Source organism: Melospiza melodia, chromosome 4 (assembly GCF_035770615.1).
Source record: "Melospiza melodia melodia isolate bMelMel2 chromosome 4, bMelMel2.pri, whole genome shotgun sequence".
Lineage (NCBI taxonomy): Eukaryota > Metazoa > Chordata > Aves > Passeriformes > Passerellidae > Melospiza > Melospiza melodia.
In genome coordinates, this window is record NC_086197.1 from 94,519,063 (window position 1) to 94,541,669 (window position 22,607).

Below are 22,607 nucleotides of genomic sequence, written 5' to 3' on the forward strand. Positions count from 1 at the left end.
GGCAGTCCCACACCATCACAACTAAGCCAACACTGAGGACAAGTCATGCACCAGGACTTGAGTAGCTGTCATATGAGCAATGTTTCACCAGAACAGACACATCTTGTTTCCATGGTACTCTGTGTATGCATACCAGAAAGCCCCTAGAGAAAGTTGCAACCATTTTTCACAATTAAATCCATATAATTGCGTGTCTGTATTCCCAGAGTTGGATAATGATGGAGTATGTGTGTTTGATGGTATTCAGTGTATAAACAATGTTAAAAATCAATTGAACTCCAGTTTTCAATCCCTGATCAATCTTCTTCCTGCATTTTCAGACATTTCTTTTTGACCTAAATGACCACAAATACATTAGACAACATATTCATGTGTTGGATAAAATGTGCTTATTATATTAGGAAAAAAACCTCTCTAATGATAGTATATTCCAGAAAATAATACACAAAGAAAAGCATGTGCAAACATCATAAGCAATATTTTCCCTGCTATATGCTATTTCTTCCCACATTTATTCTCACCTTAAGACAAAGATATGATACCATTTAACCCTGGCAGTCATTTGTCATTTATTCATTCAGATTTCAAAGACAGAACACCAACTGCAACAGTCCTCATGTGCTGCACAGACCAACTTAAACATTTCAACCACTCACAAGTATTTTTAGTTAGTCTACTTCTGTTGAATTAAACTTGCCAGATTTATAGGGCAAATAAGATGTACCTCCACCTTTCCATTAAGTTAGTATAAAGTTACTAATCCCTTTGTAAAAAAAAATTGGAGAAAGATAAAAACATGCAATGTGAGGAAACTGTTGAAAATAAGTTGTGTAATTCTTTTTTTAAATATGATTAGCTGTCCCAGGCAATCAACAAAAACCAACAAAAAAAGCACTTTCAAAGTGACAGTTTTTAGTGAATGAAGTTCCTTTCTAAGCCTTGTATTGTTCTTGCCAAAAAATTACATCTTTCACCACACAGATATCACTCAAACTTCAACCTTCCTAATGAATGCATCAGCATATGCAAAGAGTCCAGAGCCAGAATGAGATTAATAGAATGAATTTATCATGTATTAACAGGAGGGAAGGGCAATAATTAAGCACTAACACACTTCTTCATTCAAGAGTTTTTTAGATCAGAGGTACTGGTTAAAGAAGCACACATTAGGAGACAACACTGAAGTATAAGAAAAAGCTTATAACAGACAAAATACAGTAGTTTGCTGTGTCATAGTAGCCCCAGTTTCAAAGGAGTTTATAACCACATCTGCTTATGTCTTAAAGCCCTAGCAACCACCTCTACCAGACCTCCTTAATACGCCAAAAATTCATCAGTGCTGATAAGTGGAAAGTTTCATACAACACAAATACTTAATTTTAAAAGACTTCAGATGATGAAAGGTTCAATAAAATTTCTTAAAAATTCAATAGCTAAAAACCAGCTATTTATGTCTCCATAGCACAGGGAACCTGTAGGTAGGAATACAAGGCAAATATAGACTCCATCACCTTACCTCAGCTATGTGTGGCATTGGGTTAAATCCACAGAGATTGCACACAACTTTCTTGCACTCAGTGCAGGTGTTAAAGTTGGCGGGATCCTTAGAACCAATATTTAGTGCAGTTTTACAAAGGGGACAAGACATTTCAGGTTGGCTAGCTTTCTCTGGTTCCGACAGCCCATCGGGTTTCTTAGCTTCAGCAGCTTGAGGCTTGCTATCTTTAGCCAAACCAGGTTTCTTTTCTAAATCGGATCCTTTCGTTAAAGCGCTATCCACTTTGGATGGCTCTGATTTTTCAGGAGGCTTGGCTTCTTTCTTTACAGGAGCAGCTTTTGGAGGAGGCTGAGCCTGAGCAGCCTCTTTGGGGGCTGCTTGAGGGGCTGCAGGCTGTGGTGGAGGCTGGGGCTGCTTCGCTGCAGGAGCAGGCGGAGGGGGGCCCGATGGCTGAGACCCTGTCTGACCTGCTGTGGAAATCAAATTTGAGGCCTGGCTGAAGAAAGAAGCTCCAAATCCAAAGAGTTTCCCAGTAACTGTTTCTTGCGGTGTTGTAGGCTGGGGCTTAGGGGTATCAGTGATGCCTCCCAGGTTAAGGCTGAAGCGCCTTGATTGCTCTGGGGTTTTCTGAGGTGGCTGGGGCTGAGGTGCTGGCTGTGCTGGACCTGGCTTGGCTCCTGCCCCTGCCTGTGGGCCCTTGGGAGCTGGTTTTGTATCAGGCTTTGGGGCTGCTTTTGTTGGTAACTTTTTAGGATCATCTTTTGTTTGCGTTGGCTCAACAGGCTTCTGAGCTTTAGCATCTGGTCTAGCCCCAGGCTGAGCTGCAAGCTTGGGATCTGACTTCTGTCTGGACACTTGTGGAACAGGTTTGGAATCTGGTTTATCCCCAGCTGGATGTGTGTCCTGGGATGGCTTTGCAAGCTCAGGCTTTGGGGAGTCTGCCACTTTCTGCTGAGTTGGTGGTCTGGGGCCTGCCAAATCCTGCTTCTGCTCTGGTGCTACAGAGGTAGATACAGTGTCTGCTGTGGGCTTCTGTACACTGGGTTGCTTTTGCTTATCTTCAGCCTGTGTTGGCTTGACTTGATCAGATTTTGGGGTGGCATCTATTTGCTGGGAAATCTCAGTGGGTTCTGCACGGGGTTGTTTTGATTTTACAGGAGGGGACCCAGGCAAGGGTGTTTGCTTTTTTTGTGGAGGAGGTTTTTTCGAATCTGCTGACTGTGAGGGATCAGGTTTTGGAGTTACATCTTTCTTTTGAACAGGCTGTGGCTGGGGAGATGGTTTAGCTGTTGAAGGTGGAATGGGTGTCTTCTGTTTGGGTGCAAGTGGCTGTGGCCCAGGACCATGACCTGGCCCTAGGTCACCTCCTAACGTTCTTTGCATCTGGCAGTTTAAACAGAGCCATTCGCTGATCTGGAAAAAAAAAAAAAAAGGCAATTATAATTAAGATAAGACAAAGTTAATAAAAAAACATAATAATAAGTTATTCTACTATAGGACTTGCTCCAATATTTTAAAATTCTGAGTAAAAAGGGAGAAATACCACTAATAATGTTTTGCAATTAACACGCACAGCTGATTATTTTCATTCTTCTCCATATCGCTGTGAGTCAAGCTACTACTGAGCCCATGATTCCAATGGCTTCACATTCAGTTTACACACAGCTGAATACTGGAGGATAAAAACCCATCAGAATGAAAAAAATGCATTAGAATTTCATGGGACCCAATGATTCATTTACAGCAACGATTTGCCAGAATAATGACAAATACTGCTAAAATAGTTTAACACATCAAGTCTGCTGACAGAAAACAATAATCAGAATTATTAAAACACAGTAAATGCGTAATTATCTTTAAGCATACATCTATCAAGCTCTTAATGCAGCTTATGCTTTTGGTAATGGTTTAAATTACAGAGCACAGGTATTGGCAGCACATATGTATCCAATGAATTAGCCACAGAGGTGTTTAAATGGTGTAACACAGACGTGTGAACTACCACCAGTTTCAGGGGGTAAGTGTTCATCTAAAATCAGTGATGAGCTTTGCCTGAGTCTTGATGGTATGTCAGAGCCATAATAAGGTTTGCCAACTCCTTTGATATTAGAAGTTTCTAGGGTAATTACTGTGTACAATGGGCCCCTCTTGTCACACAGAGGAGAAGGAATAGTGCAAATAATGTATGTTTCTCATCAACTATAGTACCTCACAATTTTAAAACATTTTTATCATTCCCAAGCAGTGTTATATGAGAGGGAAACCATATTTCTGATAAGCCCAGCTTCCCCATCTGAGAAAGGATCAAATTGCCTAAAACATGTGGTCACGTGCTACTTTCCACACTTTCCATCACTAGCAGAAACATTATAGGCAGCAAAAATGCCATTCAATATGGTAGAGAGTCTCGTGGGCCTCCACCTGCAAGCAGATATGTAACCAGGTCACCTTTAGCTCTTCTCCTATTCTTTAGTCCTTGTGTGAAACTCAGAGTGCCAGCTGCAGCACCACTGCAACAGAGGGAACGGCAAGTAGGAGAACACACAACATAAGTCTCTTTTCCCTTAAGGGTGAAGATTACTGGATGCTGTTTCTCACTCAGGACTTGATGGTCTTAGAGATCTTTTACAACATAAATGATTCTGTGATGCTATGAAATCTCTACTATTCACCATGGAACAAATCTAGAGGCACTACATGCAAAGAAAGATTTTGTCTGTGTAATATCAGAGCTCAGTGGAAGAAAGGAGTTCTGATATCATGGACTGAGGCAGTGAATTCATTACTTTGGTGTGCCTTGCCAGCCTTGTGTTTTTGCAGCAGCAAAAATTAAGAGTTGGATGCAGATGCCTAAAACACAGTTATTTGAATTATTCTGATAAACATGATATAAACACACACTCTGGAATATAAGTTCACTATTACTAGCAGCTTCACAAAGCAAGGACATATTTTGGCCTCAGCTGTAAAGTTCCATTCATAATAAGGTTGCACTTATCTTCCATTTTCAGTGCAATTTTTTTAGATTGTTTAAACAATTCTCTGTTCTACTGGCAAACCATATAACAAATGATTGTTAAAAAGTGAAAACAACTGAAAAAAACCTGAAACGCATGTTTAAACTCTGCTTTGAGTTATGAAAGGAATTAAGTTCAGACCTGTACAGAGGACTTGAGCAAGGATTATATTTAGCTTAACTCCCATTTTGTTTGCTTAATGATCACTTCCCTTACCTGATTTTAGATATTAGTAACATAATTTAATTAGATACATACTAATACCATTTCTGGATTAATCCTTAAGGGTTTTCTAGGGCTTAAGTGTAATCAAAGGCCAGGCTGCCACAGTTGTCTGGCTTTGGCAAAGTAACTAAGATTTTTTATATTAGGGAGGTTTGCTCTGCTCTACAGTGGAGAAAGACAAGATCCTGTGAGGAGTTTTTTAATGGACCTAAGTAAGGAATGGCTTTTCCCCCTATTCAAAGGATTCCTACAGATATTTGGAAAAGTTGCTTTCCATAGGGATTCACTGCTTCTGCTTCTTTTTACACCGTGGCAATAACAGGTGCCTCCCTGTCCTCATTCAGCCTCCAGGAAATCTAAATTTAAGTCACTATGATACCTTCAAAGCCTCAAATGAAGAAGCTGCAGAGTTGGTGGGGCTATTCAATGAGTCATTTTAATAATTATTCCATTTAAGGTTTCCAGATACAAATTGCACTTTTAAGCATTTAGGTTTGTCTTCAATCTGCAGCTTGTCCATTCTGTTTCTGTTTCTGCTTGGAGTCCAAACAACCATTACTTTTATGCTACAGATTTCAAAACAACCTTGTGCAGAAGACAAAAGCTTAACCCTCAACCACTAATTTTTTCCTTGTTATTATTAAAAAAATTATACACATATATACACACATGTGCATTCTTGGTATGAAACTGAAGCCTCCAAAACTGAATTTGCAACTCCTACAGCTGAACTTAAAAATGAAAATTATACAAAGTTTCACTTCGCTGTATTATTTTTTACATCTTTCTGGTTTAAACATAAAATTCCTCCCATGCACTTTAGTGGGAGGAATTAAGTGCCAAAATGCTCAAGTCATTATAGGTTACACACATCTTCAAACAAATACAAAACTGCACAAACTATAGTCCTGTGATTGGAACAGCAGGAGTTCAAAATGAAATGTGCTATGTGATATAGTTTTCTATCAAACACTTGTGTGGTTTTTCTACAGAATTACAGAGATTTTCCATAAATTTTGACAGGAATGGGCTTCCATTAAATACAGATGCTCTTACACACTATTACAGATGAAGTAAAACTTAGCACTGCTGCAGATAACTTAAATACAAATGTTTCTCTGTCCTTACAGGTGTTCCTAGGCAGAAGTTCTGTGACCTCCTAGTTTCTTTCTCCACATTTCTAATATCATTATGTGGGATTAAAAAGCAAAAGTTTCCAGAAGAACTTTTGAGCTTTCACTGTTCCTGTCTGTGACAGAGATTCCTCTTTGATGCTGAGAAACCCAAGCTGTCTGCTTTTACACTAATATATAGGGGTGGGAGCTGGGTCTTATTTCTAGAAGAAATCTGTGATTTTCTTCATTCTGAGACCCCTACCAATAAGTGCCATAACTAGGACAGTAAACCTGGCAGATTCCATGCAGCATTTTTGTTCAGATTTAAACTCAAAGAAAATTGCTGCTTTGTTTTCTAACTGCTTTAGAAACTATATGCCCTCAGAACAACAAAAAAGTAATTAAAATGTATTTTATATATTTATCAACCATTGCATCAACTCTCCTAGTTTGAAGCACCAAATGAATTTATTTGGTATTTTACTAACAACATCCATGGAGAATTACTTTGAAGAAAATTAAAACATTACATTTCACAGATTATGAATGCATAAAGAAAGGCAAGCTAACAGTTGACACCAGTAACAAATAGCAACTATAGTTCAGTCCTTCTCCCTATCCCAAACAAGTTGAAGGCAATTCAGTGTCTGTTCCTTTCTTCAAAAACTGTTGAGATTTGTTCTAACAACACAGACACATCAAAAGCAACAGGAAAGCTGTCACAAAGTGCATTGCCTGGCATGCTTAATTTCTATCCCTGCAGATGATGCAGAGGAGGAAGAGAATCTATCTTGATTCTATGATTCCAGAAGTACATGAGAAATAAATTTTGACTGGCAGACTGCACATATTTCATACCAAAATTACTGGCACACTATATGAATGTGGCTCTCAAAAGCTATGTTAACAGTCCTTGTTCAGAGCAGAGCTACATTCCAAGTCAATGGGTCTCATTCTCATTTAGAACAGTCATTTGTTGCTATGAAAAAGAACTTAAAATATACGTAAAATATTAACATCCCTTTACATTACCACAGGTATGTAAAATTGCTGACACTGCTCATGTCCAAAGCTTTATTGACAAAATCAGCTTCTAGTTTGAAAACACATTAACTTATTTGGTCTCTGACAATATTAAAGAGCAGTGACGAATCCAGATTTGGCCCTTAGCAGACAATTTTGCCAAGATGATGAGAGAAACATGAAAAATAAAGTGCTCAAGCACATGATTTTATGCAGCTTCATGCAGTGTGGTGGAATACTCTAAGACAAGAAGCTAAATCAGAAAATCCTGTTATGAAAAAAAACCAAAAACAACTATCACAAACCAAATTAAATTGGTACATCAACATACAAGTTAGAATGTCTTCTAAAGAAGCTTGTGCAATCCTGGAGACAAAGTTTTTTCTTCTACACCATTCTTTTATTAATAAGTTCTCAACTGTTCAAAGTAATTACTCAAAACCAAACATTTAGCAATTGTACACAGTATGCAACTGATCCTCATTTCATGCAAATACATCACCACTACAAAATACATATTTACCTTCCCTTCAGGTACATGATGAGTTTGCCAGAGAACAGACTCAAGACGCTCACAAACCAGACACTAGATTCCAGCCAGCACCATGGGCTATGGGTATCCTTCCACAAACCACAGCAATGGTTACAAGCTCTGTAGCTTGGTGCTAAACCAATGCTGGTGCAAACTTTGTAAATAGACATATTGAAAAACCATTTCTAAATGTTACTTAGCTGTTCTAAACCTAGCGAACACTACAGAATTAATTATATTATGCAGTGAGCATAATCTTAAAACATACTCCACTACTCTACTTAAATTATCAATACAAAAATCTATAGTTTGCATATGAATTATGAATGTTTGGGGAACTATTATTCTATAGCTTACGTAATTAGAAACATAAAGCAAAATCATGAACACAACCTTTTGAAATTTTTTTTGAATGCCAGTATCTCAGGATATCTAAAAACCCGGTTTTTATAGCCAAGGATATGATTAAGCTGCCTCATGCACATAGCAAGGGAAAAGACATTTAAACACAGCTCAGTGCACTGCATCATGCAGTAATGCAACAAACGCTCATTGCTTTCATCAACTGCACTGAGATTTAATATGCCAGAAACACGAATGATTGACAAAATAAATCTAACTGCAAATCAAGAGAGCGGCAAAGAAGAGGTTAACAAAGTTCATCTGAGCTGCACTGAGAGAATCATGGAAAGGATTCAGCTGTCTGGTGAGAGCAGGGCTGGGCTGTGCTGCCTGCCCAGTGGCTGCCCAGCACACACCATCCCACATCACATGGCCTCACGTAGTAGTAAATTACAGTTGCTGAGCAACAGCAATACTGGCACAGATGGCTGACTGCAGTTGACATCTTTAGCTATGCAGATTAATTTATTATTTACTTGTGTTAAAAACTGTACAGGCCAGCTTTGTGGACTAATGAGAAAACACTCCAACATATTGTAGAATATTGCTCAATTAAATTATTGGGACGCTATTCCCTATACAAAGGGGTTTTGCCTCTATGTTCTGCTCCTTATGTAAAGAGAAGAAAAAAAAAAAAAAAAAGAAAGAAAAAACCACAAGGCACAAGGCATCACTGCTATTTCTACATATAATCCTTAAAGTAAAGCAGAACTGTAGGCACACAGCCTTCCTCTAAGACAGAAACAATGTGGGAGTTTGTTTAAGAATATTCCATGGAGAGAAACAGTATCCTGTACTTCCATAACCCTTCTTCTTGAGGACCTTTACAATTTTCCCAAACGTCTGTGCAGAAGTTGTGGCTAGGGGCAGAACTATAGGAACTATGCTAACTTCAATTCATCACAAAAATTGTGAATAATCCCCATTTGCATAAAAATTGCAGTGTTAGTAACACTGGAAGATCCCAAGTACTCTTTGTACTACAGCAAATATTTCACACTTTTATGGCTTTTAAATGGCAACTAAACAAGTCTTGTTTGCATCTGATCCATGATCAATTTGAACCCAGACTAAAGTCCATCAGTTTTACCCAACTCTTTTCACCTCATTTCAACACAGTTAAGAGCTGGTATTTAAATAACTACTTTGGAAAATGTTTAAAAGTCTTGGGATTTGCTGGAGGTTTTTTTAACTCATTTCTATACAACTTATGATGGCTATAACAGCTGATAATTATATTTAGGTCTTTGATTTTTTTTTTCTATTTTTTTCTGCTTTACTTATATAACCCTTATATCCACCCAACCAAGTTCACATAGGGTGTACAAACTCAAAGCTATTTTCTCTGATATCAAAACACTTAAGACTTTATTGCATGTCACTATCCACAGTGATGGCAGTTTTATTCTTGTTTATATATAATTTCCAGTCCAAAATGCATTTTGGTTCCCATGTACTGCTGCAACACAGCAGGGTCTAGACTGAAAACCACAGGGAATACTTCAATCAACAGCTTCCCTTACTGTCATGTAATCAACAAAGATTTCATAGAGTAATTTCTATTAATTTTATTGTAAGTATAAGCAAAAATTACTTGGATTCACAAGAATTACATTCATCTTCCTTATTTTAAATTATCATATATTGTTCTCCCTATGCAACCTAATAATAATGAAAATAACAAAAATTAATGCCTTTCTGACTGTTTAAGTTCTGTTTAATTACTGATCTTACTTAATGCCCAAATATGTTTAGGAGATTTAGAGCTGCAGGATTTTAATAAAAACATATACAAATACCAAAAATAATTATAAAGATTTGAACTAAAATATTATATCTTTAAATCAAATCTTGTGATATAATTGTAAATATAAAGAGAGGGAGAAAGAAAGCAAAAAAATAAATCAAGGAAATAATATGTAGTATAATTGATATGGAAAATTTCTATCCTATCAAAAAAAAGTTTAAAAAATAGACATGCCCTCTCCCCCAAAAAATTACAATAACAAAAAAGAAAATATTTCAGATGGAGTTTAAAAGTTTTCATATTGAATTGAAAAATAAATGTGTAATCCATTAAAAAGTTCAACTTGATCAGAAACCATACACTCCACTTTGAGATAGTCAACTGTTTGGGTTTTCTGATTCCTCCTCTTGGAATTTTTATCCCTCCTCTTTTTTCCATTAGCAATAAGTCAGCTTTGGTACACACACATTATTTGGGGAAAAAAAAATCAGAAACCATAAAATATTTTTAAGAATTCACTTTATCTCCACCCAGAAAAACTTTTGGATAGCAAAAAAGTCCTGCATCAACACACAGCTTCCCATTATTTGAACGTACAATTTTCATTAAGTATCTATGTATAAAATTATACCTGGCCTCAAGATTGATTTCAAGTTTTCTCTTTAAAGAACTCCAGAACAATGGATGAAACATGATCTAATGTATATAAAATTCATGTGGAATAATCCCTCCTCAAAAACCCCCAAGAAGACAGGCATCCATGTGCGCACAGACACCCATCCCAGGTGGGCTCCACACCCAGCCAAGGGTCCAACATTCACGGCTCTAACACTCCACTGGATCACCAGCTCTACAGATGACCATCATAAAGAATACAATCACTTTGTTATTACCCTTTAAACCCTTCTCAGTCTGTTTTGCATGCATCTTCCAATAACTAGTTCACAGGGGATGAAAATTTACTCCAGCTGCTGAGGGTATGTGCTAATTTAGATTTAACTATAGCAGTTCGTGCTTTTTGCCTTTTTTCCTCAAGATGCCTTTGTTCATTTTCAGAAAGCCTACTCCTACTTGAATGCTCTAATGGGCTGAATCTTTTTCTGGGAAGTGCTGCTTTCTGTTGCTAATGGCTCATGGGAGTGGGTTTGGGAAAATAAAATGGTAACAAATTACAAAAATAAGTCACCACGTAGTAAAAGATACACTTCCTACAAGGTTCTGATGTACATGAGAGGCAAATGGAATTGAGTACCAGTCCTCAAACCTGCTTATATAATTTTTTCCATTACTTTATGCAACTGTTGCTAGGCAGTCATGTGCCATGGTGATGAGTGGAGTATGAATACCTAGACAGATTAGAGAGACATATGTTACTGAACACTTATGTGTGATGCCTGTTCTCTCCAGACTGCTGTACAAAAGCAAGACACCAACCATCCTTCTTCCCCAGGAGGACTGCAATGTCAGAAGGTTCAGAGAAACAGTTCAAGGGGTCTGACCTTGTGGCAATACAGGTATCACTTTCTGCTCTTAGTTACAGAGTTCTCTCTAGTGAGTTAAAACAGACAGAGTGCATGTACTACTGAATTTTAAATGGAGGTTTAAATTAATGAAATGAATTAAATTTTTTTATCTGCATTTTATAATGGTTTTACAATGCATGCAATCTACTTCCTAAGCCAGTTTTTAAAGCTTGTAAAATTCTTTTCAGTATCAGCTAGAAATATAGAACACAGAAATTTAGAAAGATCTCCATTGGGAAAATTATTCACTTGATTAGTTTTGGAGACTGAGCTACCTTGTAAGAAACTTGTAAGGAGACTGTCTTAGGAAAGCAATTCCAGAAGCTGCACAAAGGGAAAATTTTAGACAACAAAAGTCTTTTTTTTTTCTAAATAAATGCCTTCCACTCCCCACAACCAGTTTGAAATTATTGCTTCCCCATAAGTAATGTGTTTAACATAATCAATGAAATCAGTAGTTATACAAGACGTGGGAAAAGCACAATGTAGGATTCCAGAATCATGAAACATGACAAAAAAAATTAGCTAAAGTAAAAGAGTAAAGTCACTAGGTGCACAGGTAAGACAGAATTTTGGTCAATAATACTTCAGGAGAAGTTAAAATACAAGAAGTGAAAAGAAAAAAAATTGCACCATAAGCAAGAAAACTGACAGCCAAGTCACAATCCATGATGTTCCTGCTAGTTGGGAAGAAGTGGGTAAATTAATGTAAAAAAGTAATCAGGAACTTTTGTTAATAAGCTAAATACTTAAAAGAAACAGAAAGTAAAAGGAAAACTTGATAATAACTCAAGTGAGAATCTTGGCAGCTGAAATGAGCGAGTTTTTTGTCCATGCTGGAGCAGGTTCTACTGACTTTGATCCCAATGTTCAGTAATAAAGTCAGGTGTGATTTTTGTCACACTTCAATGGCAGACTGGAGCAGGACACCCACAATGAAGTTTCAGCAAGACAGCTGGTGATGCAAAACTGAGCAAATGAGAAAAGCCTGAGTGGGAGTCAGGAGATTGGAACTAATAGCTGAATAAATTAGATGTCCAATACCTTCATTTTCTGAAATGATTTTATCATGAAATAAATGCATATCCTGTGTTTATTTCAATGTCTAATATGAAATTCAAATTTGCTTTTACATATGTATGCAATCAGTTAGTCTTAAATGCAGCTGTATTTATTGTCTAAAAGTCCTGAATTTCACACTTGCTGAGTACCCACTTCAAAAACTAGTAGCTATTCACAGAATTTCCAAATACTTGGAAATCTTACATAAACTCTCTCTCAAAACCTGTTTCATTTGAACACACCAAAGTTGTTGACCAATTCCATAGGAAATCTCGAGCTTTAAAGGGAAGACAAACTTGGGACTTCAAGAGACTCCAAGAGCACACTACAGACATGAAAAAACTCGGCACTCACAAATAAATGTAAGAAGTTCTGGCCTAAAAACATTGGCAGAGTTTGAAGGCAAAGGTTTGCAATAAAACTTCCTTGTTGACTTTAATATCAATATGTCACATTTCTTGCCTGTTATATATATATTTTTTTTACACTAACAGTCCACAATGACTTTTCCTCATGTAGACCCTGAAATATTGACACCTGCTTAGCTGCAGATGCTCTGAAGTTTCTGCACACAGATGTTCAGGTCACTCCTTTTCCAGTCCAGGCTTCTGTGCCAGCTATCTCAATCCTCAGTTTCCCTAAACTCAAAGAAGACATCACACTCCTAAACCAAGCAAAGTGCTACCAGTGGTTACTGCTATTACTCTTTCAGTCTTAAATTTTCAATTTTAACAAAAGAAACCCCAAAAATATCATATTGCTGGATGCAAAAAGTCTGCTGTTTTTTACCAGGTAGCCACAATTAATATGTGCTGGAAAGAAAACCAGCAGCTAACAATGGCCTTAAATCATTGTGATACACAATATGTACACAGGTTTCCCAGAAAGGTTATCAGGCTCCATCCTTAAAGATATTCAACACTGGCTAAACCTGCTTTAGGTGACACTACATTGAGCAGAAGTTTAGACTACATCATATCCAGAGCACCTTTCCAGCTCCAGAAATTATTTGATTAAATTTTAAAGATACAGGTATTATTTATCAGGTTCAAAATACAGTAGTAGCCTGTACTTCTTCCTGTGTTCATCTCAAATCAGCTAAATTAATACCACAGCAAGATAAAAAAAAAAAAAAAAAGTTTTCCAAATATCCATTCTGATTATCACTAGTTAGCCTTTGGTGCCAGGTCCACTCTCTTTGAATTTCCATAAATTGATAAAAGTGTTGGTACTGAAAACAAACCCCAATTACTTTGCAAATTTAAAAGTAGCATATCAGGATGTACAAGAAACTGAGCAAACAGTCACATAAAGCCTTATTCCCATGCAGAGCAATAAAGGATATGTAAAAGCAATAAATAAAGCTACCACAAACATCAGGTTAAAATAAATTCACTTGAAGCCCTAACATTGCTTTCTATTCCATTTTTATGTTATAGAATTACAGCAAGAATGGTAATCAAGGTTAGAAATAGTCCACAGAGATCTTAACATCCCACAAGAATGAAATAACCCACGTAGCACCAAGGCAAATTCATGACTCAGGCTTTCAACTAACACAACTAACTGAACACTGGCACAGTTGTAAAGCAAATCCACTCCACACTCCACATCCTTTCCTAAGTCACACATTGGAGCTATGAAGACTAATTTTTTTTTTTTTTTTTAGTTAGTTCTTATACCAGAAAAGATTATTTATCTATAAATGTATTTGCACATGAGTATTGTGGTCAGATTATAAACATAGACACCAGGTCATTAAGAACAATCAAAATGAGACAAAAGTCACACTAGGGTCTCTCCTTTTTTTATATAAAGAGATGAGAACACATTTCTAAATCTATATGAGCAGAGAACCATTACCTTCTTCTTTTTCCTCCAGTTTCACCCTGTTTTACTCATAAGCAGTTATCTGAAATATAATTTTTTTACTGAACTTGTTAAATTATCACAGTGGTACATCTGATGTTTCAACACAACAAAGGCAAACTGAATTCTTAGTGAACATCAGTTTGAAAATTACTCACCTCTGTGATATGAGGATTAGGATTGAATCCACACAGGCTGCAGACCACAGTGTGACACTGGGTGCACGTGTTGTAGTTGGCCTTTTCAGGAGTGTGCAGCAGCAGCTCCGTGGTTGTACAAAGAGGGCAGAGGGTTTTCTTTGGGGCAGACTCGGTGGATTGACTTGCACCAGCTTGCATTTGCTGTAGGGGCTTTTCAGGCCCTGGTTGCTGGCCAGGGGGTTTTGTAGGTCCTGCTTGTTGTGCTGGGGCTTTTGTGGGCCCTGCAGTCTGAGAAGGTGGTTTCGTAGGCCCTGCCTGGGGTGGCACTTGTTTTACAAGCCCTGTTTGCTGCGGAGGTGGCTTCCCAGATCCAGGCTGAGGTGGCTGTTTTGCAGGTCCTGTTTGCTGAGCAGATGGCTTTTCAGGTCCAGGTTGCTGAGAAGGCTGTTTTGGAGGCCCTGTCTGCTGGGGAGATGGTTTGACAGGACCTCCTTGCCGTGCAGGCTGCTGTGATGGTTGTTTGGCAGGTCCTGGCTGCTGCGGTGATGGTTTTGTGGGAGGTGCTGTTTGGGACGTCACTTTAGCGCTGTCTGGTTGCTGTGGGGATGGTTTTGTTGGGCCTGATGAAGATTTTGCAGAAGTTTGCTGTTGAATGGGTTTTGTTGGTTCTGATGGTTGTGGCTGAGATTTCTGCGGTCCTCTCGGCTGGGGTGGTTGTTTCGCTTGCTCTTGCTTAGCATCTGCTGGTTGGCCATGGCCTGGTTTCTGAACTTGCTTTGGTCCCCCAGGCTGCTGCTGCTGTGGCCCTGGCTTGGAAGACTCAGTTTGTTGGACAGTAGGTCTGGCAGGTCCTTGTTGTTGAACAGCTGGCTTTGGAGACTGTGGCTGAGCTGGATGTTTCGCAGGACTCCTCTGCTCCTCAGGTTTCCCTTGCTCTTTTGGGGCAGCTTTTTGTTTCCTACCGGCTTCTTCATGAGTTGTATCTGAATCCGATATCAAATCAAAAGGATTGAATTTGTTCACAACTGAAGTGACTGCGCTCAATGGATTGGCTTCTGAGAGAAAACTGGGCATCATACTTGGCTTCTGATCTTCTTTAAAATCAGTCCTGGACTTTGATTCCCGTAGGCTGAGAGTAGAAGGGCTCCGTCCAGGCGCCCGTTGTTCTGTCTTCAGCGCATCTACTGTTCTGCTTTTACTTAAACCTGGTGGTCCTGGATCTGGAGGCTTACCTGGTTGTCTGGGATGGCGGCTTGTATCAAGTTCAGGATGTCTGCAAAGAGAAAATGCAATAAGATTAAAATAATGCACGACACAAGAAAAATTAGATAAAATAAGATGGATCAGTAGCCCTGGAAGTGCACTGGTAGCAATGTGAAGTTTCTCAGTGCCTAAGCATTTTAAAGACCAAGGCTTATAATAAGGTGCATGTAAAAAGTATTTAAATAATCACTATTCTTTAAAGGCTTATACAGGTGTTCAGTCATAGACTGTTTTATTCTTTAGAAAATAATCTAATACAACAATATTTAACCAGATATCCTTTTGTTCAGAATTCTGAAGAGATCAAAGCTAGAACTTCATATTATACCTATATACAAATTATTAACTCTACACCCTGATCCTCGGGACATGAAAAACAGGGAGATAGAAGACTAAAAGAAACAGAGGTGTCAAACTTAGAAGATCACAGTAGAGCCATACCAAAAAAAAAAGCACAATGCAATATGCTTAAGTACTTGTTTTCTGGATACTTCTACAAAATTTGAATATATATTTACAATTCAATATGCAGCAGTGATTTAAACTCCTAAAATTCATGTACGTTAAAAAATATTCTTCTTCTGTGTAAAGCATTTATTTTGGCACCCATCTACTCACAAATCAGAAGAGTTCTCCATTAAATAAAACAGATTTCAGTTCACAGTTAGCCCTGAACCTTCTTTTTTCCTTCTTTGCAATAGCTACCATAATCCTTCTCAACATCATCTGAACAATTCACACGGACCAGTATTAAAAAGAACATCACCTCATTACATGAGAGAATTGGGAAAAATCCATGCAACAATATTTTGCTGTGTGTTCATACAGGAGAAAATGAAACTAGGAATGTAGGAACCCAAATCAAGATCATGGCTTTATATATGGCATAGTATTTCACTTGTTGCTATACTTGGCTGTAGCACAGGAAATAATATTGTTGCCCAACAATATTATAATATTGTTGCATTGCTGCCAATGCTCAGGGATGTAATAAAATATTCTATTCAGTGTTACCACTGAGCTTCTGCTGGAAGATACTGGGATCTCTTCAGTGTCACAGAAATGCTGCAAATATAAATTTTTCACTTTTTTACTTTGAGAGAACCCGTCAGCTGTGATCCTAGTTCCTAGTTTGCCAGACATGACATTTTTTTGGAGTATTCATGAGCAAAAGAAACAATCACTTATTAGATTTAACTACATTCCTTGACTAATAAATAAATGCGCAATTTAAAGAGTCTTTTCTCAGAAGTCTGCAGAACCTCTACAATAGCCATATTAAAAAATATCTTTTACATTGTTAATGTGACCATGAGTTTAGCAGTATTTCTGAGTAGTGTTTAGTTTCCATTACGTGGCTAGCAATGACAATACAAAAGGACAAAGCTAAGTGCTAGACTTTTCTGTGTAATTCTCACAACACAGGATTTCTCATAATCTTATCTCTGACTTTTTCTGTTAATTAAAAATTATTAAAAATAATTAAAAATTTCCTCAAACAATACTTGTTAAGGACAAACTATTCCCAACCTTCCACAACTCCATTTATTCTTTCCTATTCCTATAGACTTATTGACCACAATATTTGGAAGCTTATGACCCTAATGTGCAACCCACTGAAGTGAGCAGTTGTTTTTCCACTGGCATCAGTCAACATTGATTAATTCATAAAGAAAATAGTTCAGGAAAGCCCAAAGATAATCTAATTCTTTCAAATATTTGGCATTTTTACTTATTAAAAGAGCAGTTTTATACTGTTGAGTTTTAACTTTTTTTTGTTAGGTTTGGGGTTAAATGTGTTAGATGGTATTTTTTTTGTTTGGACTTAGATGTTTATTAGTTTTTATTTATGTTACAGTTTTACAAACTGTGAGTTTCACAGTATTTTAATCTAACAAACTAAAAAAAATTGAACCATATCTCTCTCTATATATATAAGGTTTCTTAGGATAAACTCTTTAATTAAGAAATGACACTTAAATAATTTTTATTTTTAACTCAATAACTATCTGTGCCCTGCAATGCAGATTTTTTAATCTAAATACATATTACTCAAACTTATGAAGAAGAAGGTGAAGAAGGACAACCTTCTGCTCTGAAACCTTTATTTTTATATATTACTATACTCTAAAATTTTAAATTTAAAATTTTCTACTATGTGATATTATACACTTCTATTCAAAGTACACACTCATAATCCTAGTTCTACTGCTTAATTTTGGAAGTTTTCTCTATGGCCTCAGGTCAAATGTAGTGTTTTCTTGAAGGTATCAACAAAATCAGCACAGAAAATCAAAATTTCCGAGTAACTAGGGTTCCAACATTATAGTCTGATTAGCAAGGTAGGTCTACCTGCAGTTCTGTTTCTCATTATTTAGATAAGCACTCTAGGTCTATCTGAAAAGGCACTGCTTACCATAGAAAAACATTTCAACTAGTCTATTTCACCTAGTCTATTAGCCTGGAACAGCTCCAGCATTCTTGTTTGTAAACATTCAAACTCTTGGAAGGCTTCATTCAACAACAAGAGTGAAAAGGGAGGGGGGAAGAAAAAAATCAACAGTGCTATTGAAATTCAGGTCCAGAATAGGGTATCATGCCCATGCCCAAATGTGAAGGTAGAACAGAAGAGGGGGACAGGGGAATCCCAAACAAAAACCAAAGCAAAAAAACCCAACCGTTTTTAAAAATTCAACTTGGAAATTAGCAAGAAAAATAAGTGTGGAGTGGAATTTTGCTCCAGCTTGCATTTTTATCAAATGATGTGCTCCATAAATTTCCACCTGATCAGATATCAGGCTTTGAAATGAGATTAAAACCTATGAATCTAGGAAAAAAACTCAGGTGATTCTCTTCAAGGCTATAGGTATATTCTGAAGAGCTGACTTGTCTTGCCTTTGTACATACCAATGTTTCTAAGCAATGGAGACAGCGCGTGATTAACTAGTGGAAGAAAAAGCCTTGAAAGGACAAGCTTCTTGAGAAATGCTACTTCTGTCAGAAGCCTGGACTGGTTTCATTCAGCTTGAGGTACTCAAGTTGAAGTCTTCTCTTCTACAACCATTTTACAACGAACTACAAACTGATACTGAAAATTTTTAATTGAACTGGAGAATCAGAAACCTCAAACTAAATCTTGACAACAATTTTCTAGTTTTCAAATCTTTTGAATCATGAAAAAGCCTTCAAACCAGACCCAACATACAAAATAATTTAGTTCTTCCTCACATAATGCTTTTCTTTGTGCTGCTGTGTTTCCTCTCACTTTGGTCTTGACTCATGGAACTCATCTCTATTCATTTACATATTAGAGCCCAATCAAAGCTTACTTTGGAGTGAGCAGAGATTTAACAAAAGAACTATTAGTCCAGTTCTTCAATTCCATACCTACAAGCACCTGTTAAGAAGGCATGTCTTTTCCCCATTCATCAGTATTAATAGTTTCAAAGACAAATGCAGTAACAATGCAACTCAAAGGTAGTTAATTTTTTTCATATCTACAGAAAATATATGTACAAATTTATGCATCCTCCAGTGGCTAACTTTTTAAAAATATATATAGTTCTTCTAGAAAATACACCATAAATATACTTCAGAAGTGCGACTCAGCGAGACTTCTTAGCATTTCTTATCAAAATCCAGAAAAATTTATTTTATTTATATCTATTCTGACCAACTTATTGAACTGGGAAAAAAATGACCAAAAAACCCAAGCAGCTGTATTAGATGATCATATATTCAGCTGGCCATCTAATCCTTTCAAATATAGTGTAATTCCTCAGGAAGTGAACACTGGCACAGTTACAGAGTCATTTGATGAAGCTAGAACAAATGGAACTTGCTTACAAATTGACTCTGCTTGTTTCAGAGAAATTTCCCAACCATGAATTTTCTGAAGACAGATAATTGAAAGTGGATAGAAAGATTTCCACAGATCTTTAATTGAAAGTGGATAGAAAGATTTCCACAGATCCTAAACATCTTACTGGAACCTTGAGAATTAAACACTCATTATTTTATTTTTTTTTAATAATAGGACAATTATTAGACAGTTCACTTTAGGTGCTCTAGATCTAAATGCATATATTGCAATTCACAAGACTTAAAAGCTCAAAGCCTACAGAAGTTTTAGAATGTACAGCATTCATTTTAAGGTAGTAAAGATGCAACTATATTACCTGGTACATATATTACCTACTATTAAAAAGCCTGTATTTGCAAAAAATATTACCTTAGGATACCAGCAATCATAAGGAATTTGTACACTTTAGGGTTATTTTGGGAGCAGGAATGAGAGCATTTAGAATAGAAAATAATTGATAGACTCTAATGCTAGAATGGAAATCACAGAGGAAGAATCCACTTAATATGTTAAAAACTAACAGATGCTACAATAAGGACACTGCCAAAATGCAAAGCTATATGGACTGAAAGCCAGAATTCCTCCTTTGATCACACTCTCACTTAACATTTGGACTGGAAAGAAAAAAAGAAAAAAAAAACTATTTCCAGTTTTAGTCTGGAAGAGGGTGATCTGTAATCCTTAGGAGAGTCTTACTCCAAGGGTTTTGTTTGTATCAGGTTCTTGATAATTACTGCAAACATTCTTGGTAGCTCTCAACAGCAAAGAAAGCAAACAGCAAGAGGAGCAAATAAAGCCACAAACCAAGAGACAAGAAAAGTAGTAACTTCATTACAGTGGAGAGGCATGAAGATACTACGATGGGAACTGCTATAATAGTCAAAGCTAACATTCTGACGCAAGGTAAAAAGCTGTAATTCACAAATTTGGAGTCCCCTTACTTTAAATAGAGGGTGGAAGTATGGTATGCTAACAAGATCAAAGTAGCTTCTGAAATAAATATGTTTGCAGGAAAGCAGCCATTTATAAATGCAGATATATTCACATTGCAATGAGTTCAGCCTAATCTAATGACTTCCAAGAACATTTATCTTTATTTTTTCATGGTATTGTTCCAGTAAAAAGTAAGTTTCAAAGTACTTGAGTGTTTGTTCATAGATGATCACACAAAAGGGAATTTTGAGTTTAGTTTCATGGAACTAAAGAATATTTCTTTTTCTCATTAATGTTCCTCATTAACAACAGAAGCTGTGCAGAGATCTAAATTGAATGGAAAATTTTATTTTACATATAGTGCTAATGCCTGATCAATAATTAAGCAAGACATGAAGATTTGACTTCCAGTTTCAAAAAATGGAGACCATCATCTCAGGTATAATCTCAGTGACTCCAATAATTGCCCAGGAATTAATTTAGTCCCACCCTCCTTGCCTCTCTTCTAGAATTCACTTATATAAACCTGACATTATATAAACTGAATATGCATGTATGGTGGGGTGAGGTCAATGCACCGTGAAACACTCGAGGTGGCTCCTTTCAGCTTCCTCCTTCAAGACAAACAACACACCCAGCCCCGGAGTCGGAGAGCAACAGAGGCGCCGGCCTCGGGTGATGGGCCGGGCCAGGAATGGGGTTCAGGACCGAGGACAGCGGCACGGGGCCGGGCCAGGAGCGGGTTCAGAACCGAGGACAGCGGCACGGGGCCGGGCCAGGAGCGGGTTCAGAACCGAGGACAGCGACATGGGGTCGGGCCATGTAGGGGTTCAGGACCGAGGACAGCGACATTGGGTCGGGCCATGTAGGGATTCAGGACCGAGGACAGCGACACGGGGCTGGGCCAGGATGGGTTCAGGACCGAGGACAGCGACACGGGAGCGGGAGGGGCCGGGGCTCAGAACCACGGACAGCGGCAGCCCCGAAGAGCCGGGCGGGGAGCGGGCTTGTTGCACGTCGGGCGGAGAATTCGCTGAGAGGCAGGCAAAGAACGGGGAAGGAAATTACCCCAGCCTTCGCAAAAGCACAATGAGGTAAAGTCATGACTCTCCAGAATGGTGAATACCGTGGCAAGCAATTTAATCTATTTAGCCTCTTCCCTCCCAACTAATATAGGGGGAAAAAATAGGAAGAAAAACAAAGGTGAAAAAATAGGCTGAAACAGACCTCCTCAATCCATGACTATTTAATGAAGCCGAATGATAGTTGTAGAGGTTCAGAACTGCCAGAGTAATGGCCAGCAAATTGTATTATTGTATTATGCCCAAAAGCCTTGGAAGATTCAACAAGATTCTCTCTCCAGACGCTTGCAGAACCCATCCGCTTCCCTGGCTGCTAGCAGAGCTGTGGGGCATCCAGCCCCGTAAAGCACACACCCGCACACAGAAAACCACAACGGTGTCTGCACATCTCTCCCCGCCCCGACACACAAACTGCCCGTGCTCCAGATCAGTGCAAGGCAGGAAAGGAGGGCGCAGCCCACGGAACCGGGGACCGCCGCTATTATCAGAGACCGCTGTAGTGGGGAGAGCCGGAGGGTGCGGGCTCCGTCCTGGTGCCCGCGCCCGTGCGGCCACCCCTTCCCTCCCTCTGCCAGCAAAATGGAACGCCGGCTCCGGGTGCGGCGGGCCCAGCTCGAATTGCCACTCGCCCCCCGCCCCACCGCGAGGAGACGGAGAAGGGGGAAGGGAGGAGCGGGAGAAGGGAGATTTTTCCGTGCATGCCTTTGCATGGGAGGCGGCTCCGCGCCGGCGAGGTTCCCTCTGGGCAGCCCCTGCGCCCTTGACATGACAGCGGCGATCTGCCTCCTCTCCTCCTCGCTCAGCTGGCTCAGGTCCGCCTCCACCCCGGCCGGGACCAGGCTCTGCAAGGGGGCCGCGGAGCCGCCGCCATCCCCGGCCGCCGCCGCCCCTTCGGGGAAGGCGCCCAGCCCTTCGCCTCCTTCCAGGCTCGCCTCGTTGCCCATGGCCGCCGCGGCTCGCCGCCTCTCCCGCCGGGCGCAGAGCGGGCTGGGGGGCGGCTCGCAGCCCCGCTCCGCCGCGGGCGATCAATCAGGGCTCGGCGGCCGCCACCACGGCCCCGCGCGGCGGCAGCGGCGGCGGCAGCGCCGGGGCCGGGCTGGGCTCGCTGGCTGCCGCCGCGGCTGCCGGGGGAGTGCGGCGGTGCCGCCCGCCGAGCTCCGCCGCCCCGCGCCGCGCATGCTCCGGGCGGGCGGCTCCCCCCGCGCTCCGGGCCCGCCCCGCGCCCCGGCCTTTAAAGGCGCCGCCGCGCCCGGCCCGCGCTCCCGCCGCGCCGTGAGGGACCGAGCGGGGAGCCGAGCCGCGGGCGGCCCTGCG

General features: G+C 39.4%; 1 protein-coding gene across 8 annotated transcripts in view; it reads right to left on the bottom strand.

The window, feature by feature from the left end:
* The window catches only part of PCLO (piccolo presynaptic cytomatrix protein), a 323,800-nt gene extending 301,541 nt beyond the window's left edge, over positions 1–22,259 (bottom strand). For all 8 annotated transcript variants that reach the window (XM_063155629.1, XM_063155626.1, XM_063155627.1 and 5 more), the window contains exons 1-3: positions 21,996–22,259; positions 14,172–15,426; positions 1,517–2,911 (exon numbers count right to left, since the gene is read on the bottom strand). In XM_063155629.1, the coding sequence (XP_063011699.1) occupies positions 1,517–2,911; positions 14,172–15,426; positions 21,996–22,237 (2,892 nt within the window). In that variant the 5' untranslated portion in view covers positions 22,238–22,259. The remainder of the gene's footprint in view (positions 1–1,516; positions 2,912–14,171; positions 15,427–21,995) is intronic.
* Between the last annotated feature and the right edge of the window lie 348 nt (positions 22,260–22,607).